At 46.2% G+C, this 18,236-nt stretch overlaps 2 protein-coding genes, 1 long non-coding RNA gene and 1 pseudogene across 3 annotated transcripts; 2 read left to right on the forward strand and 2 right to left on the reverse strand.

Moving 5' to 3' along the window:
- Window positions 1-1,774: 1,774 nt before the first annotated feature.
- On the reverse strand, window positions 1,775-4,013 carry LOC136540651 (uncharacterized). Its single transcript, XR_010780005.1, has 3 exons — window positions 3,876-4,013; window positions 2,360-3,752; window positions 1,775-1,872 (listed from the first exon to the last, which is right to left on the reverse strand). It is a non-coding gene; the product is annotated as an uncharacterized lncRNA (long non-coding RNA).
- LOC136540650 (uncharacterized) lies at window positions 3,021-7,127 on the forward strand. The gene is made up of 3 exons (XM_066532659.1): window positions 3,021-3,503; window positions 3,634-3,745; window positions 3,849-7,127. Exons 1-3 carry the CDS (start codon window positions 3,021-3,023, stop codon window positions 5,237-5,239), a joined length of 1,986 nt encoding a protein of 661 aa, XP_066388756.1. The 3' UTR covers window positions 5,240-7,127.
- Window positions 7,128-8,476: 1,349 nt separating this feature from the next.
- On the reverse strand, window positions 8,477-12,320 carry LOC136535691 (calmodulin-binding receptor-like cytoplasmic kinase 2). The gene is made up of 6 exons (XM_066528056.1): window positions 11,906-12,320; window positions 10,808-11,070; window positions 10,559-10,727; window positions 10,352-10,441; window positions 9,227-9,519; window positions 8,477-9,052 (listed from the first exon to the last, which is right to left on the reverse strand). The coding sequence occupies exons 1-6, from the start codon at window positions 12,144-12,146 to the stop codon at window positions 8,828-8,830; spliced, it is 1,281 nt and encodes a 426-aa protein (XP_066384153.1). The 5' UTR covers window positions 12,147-12,320; the 3' UTR covers window positions 8,477-8,827.
- Window positions 12,321-14,995: 2,675 nt separating this feature from the next.
- LOC136537447 (PRA1 family protein B2-like) lies at window positions 14,996-15,593 on the forward strand (annotated as a pseudogene).
- Window positions 15,594-18,236: the final 2,643 nt, after the last annotated feature.

Here is an 18,236-nt window from a genome sequence, read left to right on the forward strand (position 1 = left end):
TTATCATAAATATTAGTTCCCAAGTCCCAGTATCAAACAAGTCATTGCATACAAAGAATTAGGAGGGCTGAGCTGAAACGCAGACGTAGAAGTCGGCAAGAAGGGATATCTAGGAAGTTCCTTTCAAGTGAGATCCCATTATTTTGAAAGCCAGTAAATAATCAAAAAGATGGTGCATGCCGCGATCACTGCTGAAAGAATTATAGTGTCCTTCGATTTCTTTCACTTAATGGCGCCTGCAAGGATGGATAGGCATAATTATATGGATGTAGTAACACAGTGGCTGTAGGGAGTCCATTGGGAAAGTAATATTACACAGCGAGTAATACAATTGCATCATAGCATAACAAAAAATCAGTACTGCAATGTGCAAAGGGATCAAAATATCACCAAGAAGACCTTGATTATCAGGAACTTTGTGCTTGACTTTTCCTTGAATATCTACAAACAAGGCTGTTTGATTGGAAATGACCACCAGAAACTGCAGAAAACTCCAAGGAGAGATCCTGCTTCCAGTGAAGATCACAGGCCGGAATTAGCTCGGAGGCCACATCACCACAGAAGCTCTCCCTTGAATCTCCGCCACTTTCTCCTTCAAAATTTGTTGATACTCTATCTTGCATAAGATAGTCCAACTCTGCGCCATGGCAGCCACTTTGTTCAAGAGTATCTCCATAATCTGTTACCCAAGCTTCTGAAAACATAAGTCATTTCTAAGTTTCCACAGACTGAGGTGATAACATTAAGCACACCGTTCTTATTTCTAAGCCAAAACTGTCAAATGGAATCTAAGGAATTACCCAACTGTATATTGAAACTATTAGAGATGATGCACCACAATTGTTGGGCCACTACACAGCCAAAGAACATATGACTAACAAACTCATTTTCACAGCATAAAAGGCAAGTCAGATCTTCTACCGTTCTCCTTTTACAAAGATCGTCTCTAGTCAAAAGCTTCTTCTTGGTTAACAACCATAAAAATATTGCACTATACGGGCCAATTTACAGGGTGCAGCATAGCTTTGCGCCGATCGATGCCATGTCCCGGCACAGGCATAGAGCCATACCAAAGCGATGCAAATCAGTGAAGCACCTAATCAAGAACAGAATGCATAATAAAATTTCTTGACCACGAGGATCGTGTTCCGAAATGGAAGGATGGACTTTTGAAGTTGGCTGGGAGAGCCACGTTCACCAAGCCATGCTTCCGGCCTTCCCAGTGCATGTCACAAAAGACAATGATGAAACATGCATGATAGATCACGTATAGAATTAAGCCATCAAATTCTAGCTATCAGGCACCAGGTAAAACTACCATGCTTGCATGCAAAACACAGATATCTGAAATCAACTACAAGGTCACAGGGCCTTGATATTTACTCAGATGACTAAGATGCTTGTGCGGATCCAGGTATTGTAACTTTCAGAGGTCTTCAATGATATGCCCCAAAACGGATCACTTTGCAATGTCTGTGCTACTTTTCAATTTTAACGCAACATTAACTAAATAGTTAAAATAGTGTGATATTTTCAGACGAAGCATAGGTGTAAAGAAAGAATTGCAAAGACTGAATTGACGGTTATGAAGCTGACTTTTCGTTTTCAAAAGACTAAAGTTCACAAGGACATGTATAGAGTAATCTATCCAAAAGACCGTCAGGGTTTTAAAGCTGACTTTTCGGATTCAAAAAGTGTTCCTAAACCAGCTAACACCTTGCTTAGGACAGCCATTGAGACAAGCATGTCATCGGACAATCAATTCATCACATACCTAAAACAGTGGCCACTTTTTCAAATGTCCTACTGAAAAACTTGCTGCCACTTTGTGCTGCCTGATCAATCTCGACACTACAATAGTTGGTAGATCCCCTGTTCAGTTGACAGAACTGCTAATTCAAATTTGGCAAATTGCAAACAATTTGGACCAGTTTTGGATTCTAAGTTTTTGCAAGGCTACACCAAACAAAATTGTGAATAAACCATACAAAAATTCTATCTAGATTATATATATATATATACTAAAATTCACCGAGATAATTAATGACTGTAAAATGTGAAAGGACTCATTTATCAAATCTGAAATCTGAAACTGCTCTGAAAGGGAACTAGCCCTTCTTCTTTCCACTCTGAAGTCTCAAACTACAGTAACTATGATACTAATTAGATGAGTGAAACTAATGTCTTGTGCACACATTTTGCAAGGCAACTTATATACGACAAGGGCATCCCTTTATTGATGGAATCGCTAGAAATCAAAGATTGTAGAAAATCAGATCTTAATACAAATGACTTCAAGGTTCGTGTGCTCAGTTTCACACAGCACGAAGGGAAGAGAAGGGTGGCTTGGTGGGCATACCTGTTGGGTGCTCGTCGCCGACGAAGGCCCGATGTAGATCTAAGCACCTTGCGTTCGTGAGGCAGCATCTTCTCCTCCTCGGTGCTCCGTCCAAGGGAAGGGAATGACATGTGCGGATCGGGCATGGGTGAGGCGGTGGCATAGGTCGGGATGATGGCCTTGCGGCGGTGGCTTGGCCTTGTGGCGGCGGAGTGTCAGAGCAGAATTGGGCACGGCGGCGTCGGCGACGTGCGGCGGTGCAGATAGGCGCCCCGGCCCAATTTCCCGCGGCGAGGGCGAGGACGAAGGGAGATGTACATGTACGTGTGGCGCAGCTCCTCCGCGTACTCGGTGAACGTAGCACGCAGCGTGTCCGACTGACCGTTGTCGTCGAATAGCGTCCCGGCGTCCTGATCGGTTTTGACGGCGTCGGTGTCGGCGGGACGGAGCTTGAGGGCATCGCATTAGGCAGCGGGGTGCAAGGCGTCGAGGTTGTCGTCGAGGTCGCGAGTTTCCTTTTCGCACGGGAAGGCGGAGCGTGGAGGCCGCGAGTTTCCTTGTAGCACGGGCGGATAGAGCGTCTGAGCTGGAAAACTTTTTTTCGCACGGGTGAAGTGAAGATGAGACGAAGTTTTGGTCGCACCAAAACAGTGTCTTCTCTGCTCTTTTAGTTGTGATTGTGATGAAAACACGGAACAGGAGGTTACAAAGGATCGGAGGCGAAGCGAAGGAAAACGCAGCACAAAAGGGTGGGCTGTCCGGACGCGAAAGCCACACACCTGACCTCACCACCAGAAAATTCTTCCCCTGGGGAACGCACAGCACAGCAGAGGAGGGCGAGAGCTCCCGGCCGAAATTCCCCAACCCCTCCGCACCGCGTCCGCGTCCGCGTCCGCGTCCCCCGTGCGCCTGTCCACCCCCTGCCCCCACCGCCACCACCACCGACCACCGTCTCCGCCGCCTTCCCTTTTCCCCCGCAACGCCGCGGCCGACCAGCTCCATGCGCATCCGCCGCTACGCCGCGCGCCTCCTCTCCTCCACCTCCCCTGGCTCCGCCACCACCGCCGCCCCCTTCTCCCCGCCGCGGCCGCCCGCCGCGTCCTGGCTCCACACCGACGACGACGACTGCTGCGCCTTCTGCGAGCTCAGCCGCCCCGCCCCGCAGGTAACTCGATCCCCTTCTCCTCCCCCCTTCCTCTATCGCTGCATTATTCGCCCGCGCCGCCATGAAGGGGGCGCTTTTACTTCGTTCGGGGCGGGGGTTGTAACAGTGGGGGTGTCCCCTGGAATCGCAGGAGGGCCAGGACGCCATCAAGCACAAAGGGCACATTGCCGGCCGGGTGCCGGAATCCGATGTCAGGGCCGACGAGCGCGTCGGCCTGCCCCAGCGACCGCCTGCTCCCGAAGGTTCGCACTGTATTTCCGTTCAAAATATCATTTGCGTTTACACCGTGATAAAAGCTAATGCATTAACTTACTGTTCCTTTTGGTGTTCTATGGACGCTTTCAGTTCAGAAATGCAAGATTGATCATGTACCTCCTGTGAATAAAGCTCCTGTGGGACTGCGAGTTTTTAAACGTGCTTCTGAGGTCAGTGGAGCTGCGGTGAAACCGGAAGGCGCTACTCCTGTTAGTGAAGCTGCTACTGGTCCTGAAGCTAAAGCCGGTGCTTTTGTTGTCAACGATGCTGCTATTGAGCAGGGAGTTAAATTTAGAGCTTCTCTTCCAGGTGGTGACTCCAAGCTGGAGGTTACAGCGGAGACTTATCTTGTGAATGGATCGACCACTGAATTAGGAATTTTCAAGGGCACGTCCCTTGCTAATGAATCGGCCGATGTGCCAGGGGTTACAAGCACTATGCCAGAAGTTACAAGCAAACCTGTTACTGATCCAGGGGTTATAGCCACCGTGGTGGGAGTTAGTGATACAGGTTCTGTCGTTCATGAAACTACTGAACTGGAATCTGCAGGCGAGGATTATATTGCTAGTGAAGCTGCTGCTGAACCAGAAGATGCTGGCAGAGCTTCTTTCAATGTAGATGATACTGCTGCTTTAGATGAGCCACAGCCGCCTAGTTGTGATCCGAACATAGGCAATGTGCAGGTTGGAAATGCTGTAGACACTGTTGCTAGTACAGTGCAGCCTTCTCGATGTGATGCTGCAGAAGACGGTGGTTCTGTGAATTCCACAACCAATGGTTCTGTTAGAGCCAGAGGACCAACCGTTAAGGGAGAAGTATCGAAGGATAAATCTGTTGCACCCAGTGTTTTACGTGTATTGGACGCAGTGACTAGAAGCATTGGTAAATCAGGGAGAACAGATGTTATTTGTTATGCTAGGCGGACAGGTAAGAGGAAGCTGGAGCTGCTGGAGGTAAAGAAGGAAAATATTGACTTGGAAGATGGTGTTATATGCGAGAAAGAGGAGACACTGGTGAGAAGTGATCGTTGTGAAAGTGTCTTGTCAACAGCTGGGTCCATAGATGTTAAACTTGCCGACATAAAGAAAGACCTTATGGATAATTCAGCTGCAAGCAAGGTTAAAAAGATGAAGAGAAATAGATTTGAATGTAATATTGATTACTGCCACATGGCGTTCAAGACAAAAGCTGAGCTTGCTGTCCACAAGAAGAACATGTGCACGGTCAATTCATGCAACAAACATTTCAGATCCCACAGGTACCTGAGGCGCCACCAGAGTGCACACAACGATGATATGCCTTACAAGTGCCCATGGGATGATTGTAATATGGCTTTCAAGTGGTCATGGGATCGGGCTGAGCATTTCAAGGTCCATGCTGGGGTCAAGCCTTACAAATGCACGACACCTGGGTGCAGCAAAATATTTAAGTTTGTTTCAGATTTCACCCGGCATAGGAGGAGGTGCAAACCTCAGAGGTAAAAGCTTGCTTGATACTACAGAATTAGGATAGTAGTGAAGTTTGTGCTTGCTACTGTAGATGTTTTTTTTTAATCTTCTAGGAGATCCATCGCGCAACTGTTCTGACACCTATAGTGGGATTATCTGTTTCTTTGTTGAGGAAAATGCTAAAATCTTTAGCTTAGAAACTTGAGTTTCTCGAAATATCAATGTACATTTGCGGAAGGTAGTTGTGCGCTGGTTATGATCAGCACTGTATCGAATCTGAGACTTAGAGCTGTAAATGGGAAGCTATTATTTTTTTATTTCTTTTATTTTGTTTCAGCATAGTATTCCATACTTATTTATCTACTTGGATTAACATGATTGCACCAAAGTACAACATAAGGTTAGTCTATTTTGGTTACTCAACCGCTTATATATTAAAATGGTTTCTGTTCCATTCATCTCATCATCTTTATACTCTCAAGGGTTGCAATCTCATATTTTTAAATAATTTGTGATGTTGTTTGCAACTTTGTATTGCATGGTTGTACAGAGGAAGATAAATCACAATACGTTGCTTCTGGGTGCCTGATGAACTTCAGAGCTGTTCAATCATTAACTAATGTGCTGTGTCCATTGTCATGACAAGCTTGTTAATTGTTTCTGCTGTGCTTTCCAAGAAGAATGAACTATATATTATGTGACATTGTCAGTTTGGAAGTTACAGAAGATACTAAAATGTGAACTCTTATAAAATGTGAACTCATGCTTTAAATTTTACCTGATGTGCATTCTGGCATGGATTTGCCTAGGTTCTTAATACCTGAATTACTACCAAGCCAGTGAATGTGTTCCTTAACAGGGAAACAAGTGCTAGCTCTCAAATATAAATATTGTAGTGTTAGGAATGGAATAGTTAGGAGCATGCTATATGATTTTAATGACTAATCTTGTTTTCGTAGATAGATTATTTGTAATAGTTCAGTGTGCTGTTAGATAGATTATTTGTAATAGTTCAGTGCACTGTTAGATTTGCACTAGATTGCAAAAGCAAAACCAAAGTTGAGCCTTAGCAGTACATAAGCACCTTCTGTAGCTGTTCTCCTTTGCCAAGGAAGAAACAGTTATTAATATTTTCCTCCACAAAAAATGTCTGTCAAACAAAAGAAAGAGCTGAGACTTCTGGACTTTGGGGTCCTATGGTCTATATGGATGCTGTATATTGACATTTCCTGCATGTTAGTTGCAATCTGCTCTTGCCTGTTCTCCATTTGACTTCTTATACAGAATTCATTTGGCTCTTTGTCAAACACTTCACAAGTAAACATAGACAGTTTTCCTTAAGCAGCGGTATTTGGTTAAAATAATCACTTGCCTTCAAATCCTGATGGCCCTAGTTAATTTCATGATTGAAGTGAACCCCTAGTGTTCAGATGTACTAGTGATCAGCTTATACCAGATAGTCGTTGAACTCATAGTTTTGGGCCACACAAGGAGGGTACATGTTTTACCTTGATTTAGTTTTGGATGAGAAGTGCAAGTTTGTTTTTCGTTGCTATCCTACCAGACGTATATCCTTGACGATGTTTGCTGCAAAGTGACGACTGACGAGCTATTTGAGATCTGCATTTGCGGACAATGAATTTTGGTCCAATCTTTTTTGCTTCCTATCTTTTGTGATGCTTCAGGATTTGCTACCTGCTCTGCATATATACTTGAACCTGGTGCTGTAGCTGGATACTGCAGTACTATTTCAGGCGTCGTTTCATGCAATTGAATTTAGGTCCAATCTTTCGGTGATGGTTGGGAGAATGTTTGTCGAAACTTCCTTGTTTATGTAAAGCGATGACCGTCTTGGGGATGTAATAATCTTTTTTAATTCGTGATCGGGCCATTCACCCGTTTTTTGTTAAGAGGAAAGGGATGTAATAATCTGCGGTTATTTTTGTCAAAAAAAAAAAATCGTCAAAAATAATCTGCGGTTATCACGCGTCTTTTAGGGTGAAGAATCATGCCCCGTACGACCGAAAGGCTGCGGGCTGCCTGTCAAATCCAGTCATAACATCCTGCAGTTTGGCTCTTGTACGATTGGGAGGAAGACAGCCGTAACATCCTTCACGTGGCTGGCTGCCTTGTTTAATTGTCTGTTGACTTAGGCCCCGTTTAGATCCAAGATTTTTTGGATTTTGGTTATTGTAGTATTTTCGTTTGTATTTGGTAATTAGTGTCTAATTATGGATTAATTAGGTTTAAAAGTTTCGTCTCATGATTTCTCATCCAACTGTGCAATTAGTTTTTTTTTTCGTCTACATTTAGTACTTCATGCATGTGTCGCAAGATTCGATGTGACGGGTACTGCACAAAATTTTTTGGAATCTAAACAGACCCTTAGAAGAAATAATGTTTAGTTATATTTTGTCTGATTGAGAAAAGATAGTGTTCAGTTGGGATGTAATAGACTGCATGTCTGCATCTGCATTGCATTATAATTGGACGGAGTTCGGAAGTTATACCGGCAATCCAAGCAGCAGCAAGCGCATGCACGAGCGGGAGGGAACAGAGAAATGGCCGAGAGGTATAGAGGCCAGAAACACGACGGTGTGGTAGCCTGCTAGGTGACCTTCTCCAGCCGAGTATTTCACATTTTGATCCAATATGAATTCAACTATATTTGTTACCCCCTTCGTCCCAAATTATAAGTCATTTTAACTTTCTTGAGAGTCAACGTATCTCAAGTTTGACTAAATTTATATAATAAAATAATAACACTTACGATACCAAATAAGTATCACTAAATTCTTCATTAATTATTTTTTTTATAAAATATCTATTTAATGTCATAGATCTTTGTAATTCTCTCTAAAATTTTGATCAAACTTGAGATATTTGACTCTCCATGAAAGTTGAAATGGACTTATAATTTAGAATCGAGAGAGTACTCCTTTAGTTGTTGAAAACATGACAACAAAACAAGAATATTGAGTAACAATTTTAAAGAACCACATTTTGTCATAAATAGTCCCATCACAGAGTGATAATATATCATTAATCGACATTTTAGCTCGAAGATAAAAAAGGTAACTGAGCTACTTGTCAGGAAGGCAGCCCCCTGTCCCGGGATGAGGCACCGCACAAAACTACTACAACAGCGAGTCCCGCACCCCCTGTCCCGGGATGAGGCACCGCACAAATTGAACGCCAGGAAAGAAAGACTGAAAGAGCACATATACAGGTACTGAATGTTGGTAATCATACGCTGAACATTGCTCATCATAGACAACAAAACAAAAGATGCATTACCGCATGAAAACAACAAGATTTCTTCATGCGTGATGCATTTACCTGTATACAAAAAACCTACAAGATATATACACACCATTAGATATCTGGTACTCGTATATGTTTGCTCAGCAACATTTTCACACAGCATACTAAGACCTGTAAGGGATTTTCTGGTTTCTAGCTAGTAGACACACAACATCTAGGAAGGCCATCAGTCCTGTTCACAACCACTTGCTGTAACTGAAAGAATCCCAGCAATTGGGTGATTTCCACCACCAATCTTTGAAGAGAGGCAAACTGGAATACATCTTTTGTTCACTTGATTGCTCCAGATGATCTGCTTCAGTTCATGGCAGATGTGGGTACAACCAACTCCCTGTAATATTTACGTATGCTCCACAGAATTTCTACGGACCGCTTCATGCTCGGTCGGTTCCTCTTCGTTGGAGCTAAGCATCGCAGAGCCAGCTCGTACAACTTCTCGACCGCTAGATTGATCGCATCGGACGCTTCCAGATTTGGATCTAGTGTTTGGATAGCATTGCCCTCCACAAATTTTTCCATTGCCTGTAAAAACACGTGTAGTATATTACTAGGACATGAATGAAGCACATTAAGACCAAATGTAGACTTTTTTTGTTCTGACATATTACTATATGACTCTGTTTCTATTTCATCAGGTAATGGGAACCAGTGGTAATGCAAATAACAAGTATGATGTCTGGAGCGACAGAAACTAACCCATTTTGTGGTAACACGCTCAATGATTGACCTCTTTGGCTCTATAGGGCGCCTCCCAGTAACCAACTCCACCAGAAGGACTCCAAAGGAGTAGACATCACTCTTCTCATTGAGCTGGTATGTTCTGAGATATTCTGGATCAAGATAGCCTGCTGTTCCTTTGACTTGAGTAGAAATATGACTAGCATCAGTTGGAGCCAGTTTGGCGAATCCGAAGTCAGCAACCTTGGCTCGACAATTGTTCATTAGAAGAATGTTTGAGGATTTGATGTCCCTGTGGATGACTGGTTGGTCTACATGGATGAAATAAATGAGAGTATTAATTGCTAATGATCCAGGTGCTAGATGTTCACAGATGATTTCTTTACAGTCACATTTCTTTATATGAAAATAAAGCTACACAACAAAAGAAGTCTTCAATCTACCATCTGAAGATCAAGCCCTACAATGTCCAAGCAAGTTTGTAGTATCCAATATTTCTTCAAGATATGTAGCATAGAATCTAAATTTAGCTTAGATAGTTTCTTTTAATTAGTGTCCTGGACTCCTGGGTAAAAGCTTGTTGCAAATTTGTGGAAAGGGTTCTTCTAGTGTCATTTACTAGATATATGTTATGAAGGATCCATCATCAAATACACAATAATTCCCTACAGATTAATGGCATGTAAGATAATCAAAGAGAGTACATACATTACTCTTATGGGTGCGGAGTACAGTCATGCAAAAAGAAGAAAGAGACGTCTCAATATTATATCGATTGCTTCCCCATTAGGACTAAAATTTATAAATCTTGAATATTTTTGTTAGGTATTGATTATTATTGCCACAGCTGTTCCCAGAATAATATCTAATGCTAGTTTCAGTTGTATCATCTCTATTAATTACAGCAAAAGTAGACAATCATAGCATATGATAACTTGATTTAACTATGAATTTTGTTATATCATTTCAGAAATAAAGAAAATGAATAGTTGAAGTATTCAAAATTGAAATGTATTTTCTGGATTAAAAGGTAAATACTAGAATGTCAAAGATTATTCCTCAAACATTACACTTACACCCCAGAACAAAAGGAACAGTTAATATGGAAAATTAGCAACAAACTGCAGCTGAAAGAATAATTACCTGAATAGGTATGAAGATATGTAATAGCATGAGCCACGTCAATTGCAATTTCCAATCTCATTGAGAATTCCAATATTTTACCGTTTATACCTGCATATAGCTATCCTCATGTAAGATACAGTTGGTAGTTTGGTACAAGGCTACAAACCATTGCAACTCTAAAAGTTATCCTCGTGTAAGAAATTGACAGGACCATGACATTCTTACAGTCCAGGTGCTCTCGAAGATTCCCATTGGGAACATACTCGACAATAATCAACTGCTCGCCACCAAACTCCAGGTACCCATGAAACCTAACCAAATTCAGGTGCTCAATGCATTGCAATGTCTCAATCTCGTTCCAGAACTCACGACCCATATGCTTGTCATGCACATTCTGGAAATAATGGAAACTCATATAGTCTTGTACCAACAACTAGTTTACATGAACAGATCATAAGAAAATAAGCAAAAAACCTTCTTGGCCCGTTTGACAGCGACAAGAGTACCATCAGCAAGCCGACCCTTGTATACAGTCCCAGAACCACCCTGCCCAATCTTGAAGTTTGGTGAGAAGTTCTTTGTTGCTTTCTGGATCTGTGACAAGGAGAATTTTGTGCTGCCAGGGATCTCCCTATCTAAACAACTCTTGTGCATGGGGCTATACATTCCTTTAATTGATCTCTTGCTCCTAAACACGCTCCCACTGTTAGAACCTTGTGAGCTCAGAGACTGTGAGACTGCAAATTTAACAGAGGTAAGGCCCTGAGCATGCCAGAAAACATATTGATAACACGTGCTGCAAAAATAGTCAAAAAGCGTTTACGTGTATGGTTCAATGAATTCAACAGCGCCCATTCAAGGATAGCTTATCTATACATCACTAAGATATTTAATTTCGTCAGGACTTTGAAAGAATTAACAAGAAGGTCACAGTTCACCATTCTTTACAGGTTCCAGAATCCTCCTTAGATGAGAGGGGACATTAACAAATCGGTACCTCATTCTTTACAGGTTTTGGAATTCTCCTTCAATCATAGAGGACATTAACAAATTCATACCTTGTGGTAGGGGTTTGCATATAGGATGGCAGCTCGTATGGGGCTGGGGCAGGGCCACATGGTGACAGATGGAAGGCAAACAAATAAATGTATAAACCATAAAGGACAGACAGGCGAAGTATCGCACACGTCCGGTTTATAGTAAAGCTCAGCAGGAGACAAATGTTAATGTTGCAGCAGACATGCTGCAAAACTGCAGCAAATAAAAGTTAAGCTAAGATCAAAGTTAAATCTTTTGCAAACGAAGCTGGAGGTACTAATTAGACACCTTTTATCAAAAAAACTAATTAGACACTAGTTACTAATAATTGGAGAAAATATCTCGAAAACTGTTCATTGTACAAGGGCGTTTTTCCGGCATTAGTGCACAGAAAAACAGTATGTAGTCTCCCAAATCGAACATAAAAAGGACTAGCTTTTCTGGCACAAAAAAAAAACTTGGACTGAAAAAAGGAACCCGAAAGTACAAAAGCAGTGGAGAAATGGGTGCAGAAAAGTGCGTTTGCCTACGTACGTTGGTGGGAGGGGTGGGACTCGTCGGACATGGAGTTCTCCGGCGAGCGCACCTCCGGGGGCACGAAGCAGGACCGGAAGGCGTCAAGGAAGGATATCCCGCGCACGCCACCGCTCGCGGAAGGCTCCGAGGCGGATGACGCCGTGGTGGTGGCCACGGAGAAGCGGGACAGCTCGCCGCTGCCGCCGGGGTCGCTCCTCCGGCTCTCGGCCGAGCCGGTGCCGCTGACTCTCCTCATCATGGCCTGGCGGCCTGCAGTCCTGCACGCGCGGCGAGGCTCTTGCGGGGGCGTGCGGAGACGCGAGGGCGGCTGCTGCTGCCTTGATGGCTTGGAATTGGAATTGGAAAGCGGCGGTTTGACGATGACACGGGGAGAAGGAAAGAGCCGGGAGCGAGAAGGGTCGGAGCCGTGGGGTTTCGCGCTCTGTGTTGGGTGCGTCAAGTTGGACGAGTGAGTAGGCCCACTGGCCCAGCCCGCAGCACGCGTTTTGTTCGTGTTTTTTTTTTTTTTACTTTTTTTTAGAAACTCCTCTAGGTTTATTTCTCGATTGACATATACTCATTTTTATGAACATATGTTGGCACATCTTATCTTTGCGAGCGCTTTCAGAAGCCTAGACTACAAGATATGGAAATTAAGAACTAGTTTAGTAGACCCCTCCGAAGAAGACGAAGCCACTTTAAAGAAACTACAATATCTTTTTTTTTTACTAAAAAAAGTCTACAAATGGCATCTCCTACTAGACGGTTTGGTATGACTGCTCTGTAGGAACCGAAGCTAGAGCTAGAAAGCCTAAAGATATCATACGTACGTGCTTGCTATCAATAAGCACATCACCTGGTATTGAAAGATAATTAGCTAAAATAAGGAACCGCGCTAGATGGGACAATCGAGTTTGTACGGACATACCACAGAGAACCTCGGCTCACAAAAAATTCTCTAGCTTGTTTCGTGAATCTGTGTAAGTGATAGCAGTCTTGAACTGCCAATGAGCTTAACGCGAGCCAAACCTAGTCATGCCATTTATTTATTCTACAGTGGTAAATAAAGAACCATTTATTCAACCGGCAAAATTACTGGTTGGACCCATGAACTTGATCTTCCATCCAGGTTCATTCAAGGATTGGGATCCAACGTAAAGTGTTTCTATTTTTTACTGCTCCATTTTTATCTTTAATGAAGTGCATGTCCGATTAGTGCTGGCGTGCTGCGCTATTAGTAGGTCGTTCGATTATTCTGTCACTTTTTTTTTAAGGATTATTCTGTCACTTGATTGAGTGTGAGTGAGCAATGAATCAATGACGATGGGACACGACTAGTGCCGCACCTGTACCGCGTCACCGTCAGAACCGCGGTGGGTCCCGGAGTCCTGACCCTGCGTCCGTAACCGTGTGGAACTAGGAAGTGGAGTGGAGTGGAGTGGAGTGGAGTCAAAGTCAATCCTTTGCCCGTCCCGCTCACTGGCGAGTGATTCAAGTGCTGCCCGCAGCGACCGGTGAGTGAGTGGCCAACAGCAGATCGGCAAAGCGATTTTTCCCGTCCCCCGCACCGCATGAGCTAGCACGACGGCAAAGGGTAAAACAAAGGAAAGTTCGGGTCCAGGTCGCCGGGATTCCTCGGTCGCGGCAGCGCAGCGCAGTCGCCCCGTGCCCCGAGCAGCAGAAACCGCGCGAAAGGTACGCGTCGCTCGGCGCCACCGCGCGGTGACCCTGTGGCGTCTGGCGATGTTGACCAGCTCCGGACGACGACGAGCGCGGTTGCCGGTTGGGACTTGGGAGGTGGGTCACGCGTTTTCGCCAGGAAACATCGCGCGCGCGGTGCGTGGTGAGCTGCTGGACTTGTGGCCGGCGGCGTTGGCTTGGGGGACGAAGCGAGGCGATGTGAGCTTGGCATATGGCGCGCGCCGACGTGAGCGTCTTCCGGAGTGGAGTGCACCGGACTACCGGAGCATCGCCTGCCTACGCACGTCGCGTGCGTGACGCGATGACGGGGAAAAAAAATCATTGAGCGCCACTGATGATGATGATGATGATAATAATAATAACGGGAATCCTGAATCCACTTGGTTCAAAGTTCAAATTCACGCTATTCTCTATTTTTCTTTTATTTTCCACAAAATGCTTCGTTATTTGTATGTTTTGCCCTTGGCTCAGACACAACACACACCCACGTGGTCAGGGAATAGCAACCACACGCATGCGCTCTAGGGTTGTTTGAAAAGAGGCTTGAGATATCGGGCGGTCAACGTCTAGAGCCGAGGTGTATTTGTTTGGCGAGAGAATTCCTTTATTGCCACTAAAAATTATAGCAATTCTTTGCCATTAAAATTTTCAAAATTCCTTCACTGCCATCAAATAATTTCTGTGTTTCTCTGGTTGCCACTTCTGTCAAAACCAATTAAATTACAGTCACCGGCAGCTGAGCCCCACCGTTTGCCTCTGTTACAGTTGCGTGACCCCGCCCCTGTCGCCATGCACTCGTACCGTAGCGCAACACGATGGCCGGGTCGACGCCGATCTACTCCGCGATCATGTCCCACACCGCTGCCTTCCTCGTGGAGCTCGTCGCCGACCCTCTTCTCCGGCGGCACCTCCTGTCCCTTGTGTCGGACGTGCCGTCTCGGGCTCGCCGTCCACTGCAAGCCGCTGCCGACCGCACCGAGCCCATCCTTCACGCGACGTCCGTGAAAGAGGAGAAAGCGATCAACCGTATCTTCTATTGATCTCAAATGTACACATTTATACAAGTACAAGAGCCATTGGCTCGATTGGCTATCCTGCTAAGCCGGCACGGCGAGCTAGCACAGCGTGCGGGCGTGGCGTGTGACGCAGACGCGGCGTGCGACGCGGACACGGACTGCTGTTGGTGGCGAGTGCCGTTCATCCATTCGCTTACAATGCGGTCTCTAACAGTCCACGGCACTGCCTCTCTCTCAAGAAGCACTGCCGACCTCACATTGCTTGAGCCTACGACCCCCTCACATGGGGCTATCCACGTGGACTTGTTCGGCTGGGGCCGGCTGGCTGGGCTGGCTGGCCAGCCCGACACTATTCACATAAACCAGCGAACAATACTTCTCTCTCACATAAATGAACCAGCAACCAGAAGCAGCCATCCGAACAGACTGTCGTCGTGCCCCTGCGCCTCCGCTCCTCCCCACCGTGGTTGTCCCCGCCGCTGCACCATCCCCCGCACCCTTCCTCTTGCGCCTCGTCGATAGCACCTATCACGTGCGGTCCAGCGCGCGGTCCTGATTAGAGCTCGCGGACCGCTCTGCTCTCTCCTGCCCGGATTTCCTCTCTTATTTTGGCGTCAACTACGCTGCCGTGGCTGCGCGGTGCCTGGCCACGGCGCTCCTCGCGCACTCGTTCTCCTTGGCCGTGCTCCTTGCGCTGCTCGCCACCTGGTACCTCCTCTACATGCTCCGCCTCTCCGACGCGGCACCCGTCACCACGTTCGGTCAGACCTTCTCCAACCGCGAAGTGCTGGGCGGGCTCATCGCCGCATCTGCGTTCGTTGTCTTCCTCACATCAGTGGGCTCGCTCATCTTCTCTGTGCTCGTCTGAGCGCACGGTGCATGCCGCGTGCCCGAGGACTTGTTCCTCGATGAGGTTGACCAAGGCTACCGGCAGCGCCCGTAACCCGCTGCTATGCTTCATTGCCTCCGGCACCGAAGGCCGTGTCTGATGAGTCTCTGAGATCTAGACGAGGACAAGGCTCACAGTTGCGCCGTGGTGCACCAAGCGTCGCCCGTGAGCCGGCTTGGCCGCGCCTAACCCCATCTAAAATGGCTGCCAGGGAAACACAGAAATTATTTGATGGCAGTGAGGGAATTTTAGAATTTTTTATGGCAATGAAGTGCTATATTTTTTAGTGGTAACAAGGGAATTCTCTCTTGTTTGGCAGGCAATATCAAAAGAGTGTTACTCGCGCCCGGACATCCGGAGCCGCTCCAAAATATCGAACGCCTCCTGTTCTTCGCGCAGGAGGCCACGCCACACGCAAAAGAAGCTCGTGCCTCCTATTTTTGCGTTCCCCACCATGTGGACCCTACGCTACGTACTGTCCTACCATAGCGCTTGCACTATTTTGCCTGACCATCGTGCCTGCATGTAGGAACCCATGTGAATTCTAGTCACCTGCCCCCACCTGTGGATTCCTTACCGCGAATGCGTTTGTCGGCCTCAGGCACCCGCGTAGTGACCCACAATGGCGCCCCAACAGTTGCAGCAGGCGGGTGCGGCAGGTAGCGCCCCAGCAGTTGCAGCAGGCGTTGCGCCGGTACCACAGCCGTCGAGTGTGGGGTCGCACCTTCAACGTCGGGGACCTAGTACTCCACCTCGTCCAGAGCAACAAGAACCGCCACAAGCTCTCTCCGCCGGGGGAGGGACCGTACATCATCATGGAGGTGCTCCAGCCAGGCGCCTACAAGCTCAAGACCATCGATGGCGAAGTCTTCGTCAATGCCTGGAACACTGAGCAACTATGTCGCTTTTACCCTTAATAAACGCACATTTTCTCTTGTCAGTTTCGCTTTCAAACTCTCTGATCTTTAGTGACACCCGACCCCAACAACGGTGAGGGGTCAGGCCTCGCTCGAAGGCTAGTAAGAGCGTATCTATCTAGAAAACATTCTCTACGTCTGACCCTTTCTCACAATTAAGACCCAGAAGCGAAGTTTGTGAAAACAAACGCTAAGTAAAACTAGTCGGACTATGAAAAACCTACGCCTCGGTGGCTACGACGTCTTTACTCACCAGTGTAATCAGAGTTTTTTCCGCACCCCGGGCTTTTTGGCCTTAGCCACAGAAAGAGTCGGTACGCATTTAAGAGTCTATCCGCCTAGCAAACATTCTCTATGCCCGACCCTCTCTCACGTTGAGACCTAGAAGGTAGGGTTGCAGAAACAAACGCTGTGTAAAACTGGTCGGACTATAAAAAAACCTATGCCATGGTGGCTACGGTGTTTTTGCTCACCAGCGTGATCAGAGTTTGTTCACCCACACCCCGGGCTTTACGGCCTTAACGACGGAAGGGGTCGGAACGCACTAACCTTTTTATACGAAAGGAGGAGAAGGGCTAAAAAACTATTTAGCGATATTAAAATCTAAGAGCTTGTCCATTTATTACAAGTTCATCGCCTGGCTTATTTTCCTAACTAAGTTTTTGGGTAGGATGTTCTCATCCCCTGTCTCTACAGGTAAATCCTGTCCCAATGGGTAACACAAGTCGATCGGATAGCTTGGCGGCTGCCGAGAGACGAGTAGGGAGCAGTAGGATGCCCCACGTAGGTTATGGCGACCCCGTCACGAACGATGGACCTAGATTCCACTCGAATATGTCCGGTAAGAGCTTCCTAAACCTGTCACCCGTGCTATCAAGGTAGGTCCTGCGCCAGTAGGTCACCCTTAATTTGCGTATGTTTTCTCTTATTAATTTTGCTAACGAGCCCCTGACCCCAGCAACGGCAAGGGGTTAGGCCTCATTCGGGGACTAGTAAGAGTATCTATTTGCTAGAAATTCTTTACGCCCGACCCCTTCTCACGTTAAAAAAACTAGAAGCAAGGTGTGCGGAAATAAACTCTTAGTAAAACTGGTCGAACCGCAAGAAACCTATGCCCTAGTGGCTATGGTGTTTTGCTCACCAGTGTGATCAAAGTTTTTATCCCTGCACCCCGAACTTTAGCCTTTGCCTTCTTGGAAAGGGTTTGGAGGGGCCCACCTATGAAATCTCCATCGAGGACAGGCCGGCAGGTCGCCCAAGTCGATCGAATGGCTCAGGCCGCTGCCGAGAGATGGATAGGGAGTAGTGGGATGTCCCATGCAGGTCACACCAACTGCATCACAAACAATGGATCCGAACCCCACATGGACATATTTGGTAAGAGCTCCCTGAACCCGTCACTCGAGCCATCGAGGTAACTTTACCAACCCCCACTTTTATTTTCCAGTGCATGATCATTCATTCATCCATTCTCATGCATGCATTCATGCATTCACTCATACATTCATTCATTCATGCATTCATCTCATACATCCAAGCATTGCATATTCAATTATTGAATCACAACGCTTCACGTCGCGTCATGAAGTGGTAGTCGTCTCATTCGACATGAGCGGCGACCGATCGAGGTTCGAAGGTCGGCCCTCAAAGGGCTCGAGGCCGCCTTGTGTCAACTAGAGTCAGGGGAGAAAAACATACATGAGCCCCTATGGCCTTGCCTGACCCTGCTCAGAAGCGGACAGGGACATCTAGACCTTTCTCGTTCGATCCTAACCTTGAGCCAAGCCCACAGAATCTCCATCGAGGAGAGGCCAGCGAGCCACCTG

The sequence above is a fragment of the Miscanthus floridulus genome, chromosome 2, assembly GCF_019320115.1.
Source record: "Miscanthus floridulus cultivar M001 chromosome 2, ASM1932011v1, whole genome shotgun sequence".
NCBI classification, from domain to species: domain Eukaryota; kingdom Viridiplantae; phylum Streptophyta; class Magnoliopsida; order Poales; family Poaceae; genus Miscanthus; species Miscanthus floridulus.

Coding starts and splice junctions, on each gene's coding strand:
- LOC136535691 (XM_066528056.1), bottom strand. CDS start 12,146: ATGATGAGGAGAGTCAGCGGCACCGGCTCGGCCGAGAGCCGGAGGAGC. Junction 10,728..10,807: donor CTGTCAAACGGGCCAAGAAG/GTTTTTTGCTTA, acceptor CATTATTTCCAG/AATGTGCATGACAAGCATAT. Junction 9,053..9,226: donor AGCGTGTTACCACAAAATGG/GTTAGTTTCTGT, acceptor GTGTTTTTACAG/GCAATGGAAAAATTTGTGGA.
- LOC136540650 (XM_066532659.1), top strand. CDS start 3,021: ATGAAAACACGGAACAGGAGGTTACAAAGGATCGGAGGCGAAGCGAAG. Junction 3,504..3,633: donor TCAGCCGCCCCGCCCCGCAG/GTAACTCGATCC, acceptor CTGGAATCGCAG/GAGGGCCAGGACGCCATCAA. Junction 3,746..3,848: donor GCGACCGCCTGCTCCCGAAG/GTTCGCACTGTA, acceptor GGACGCTTTCAG/TTCAGAAATGCAAGATTGAT.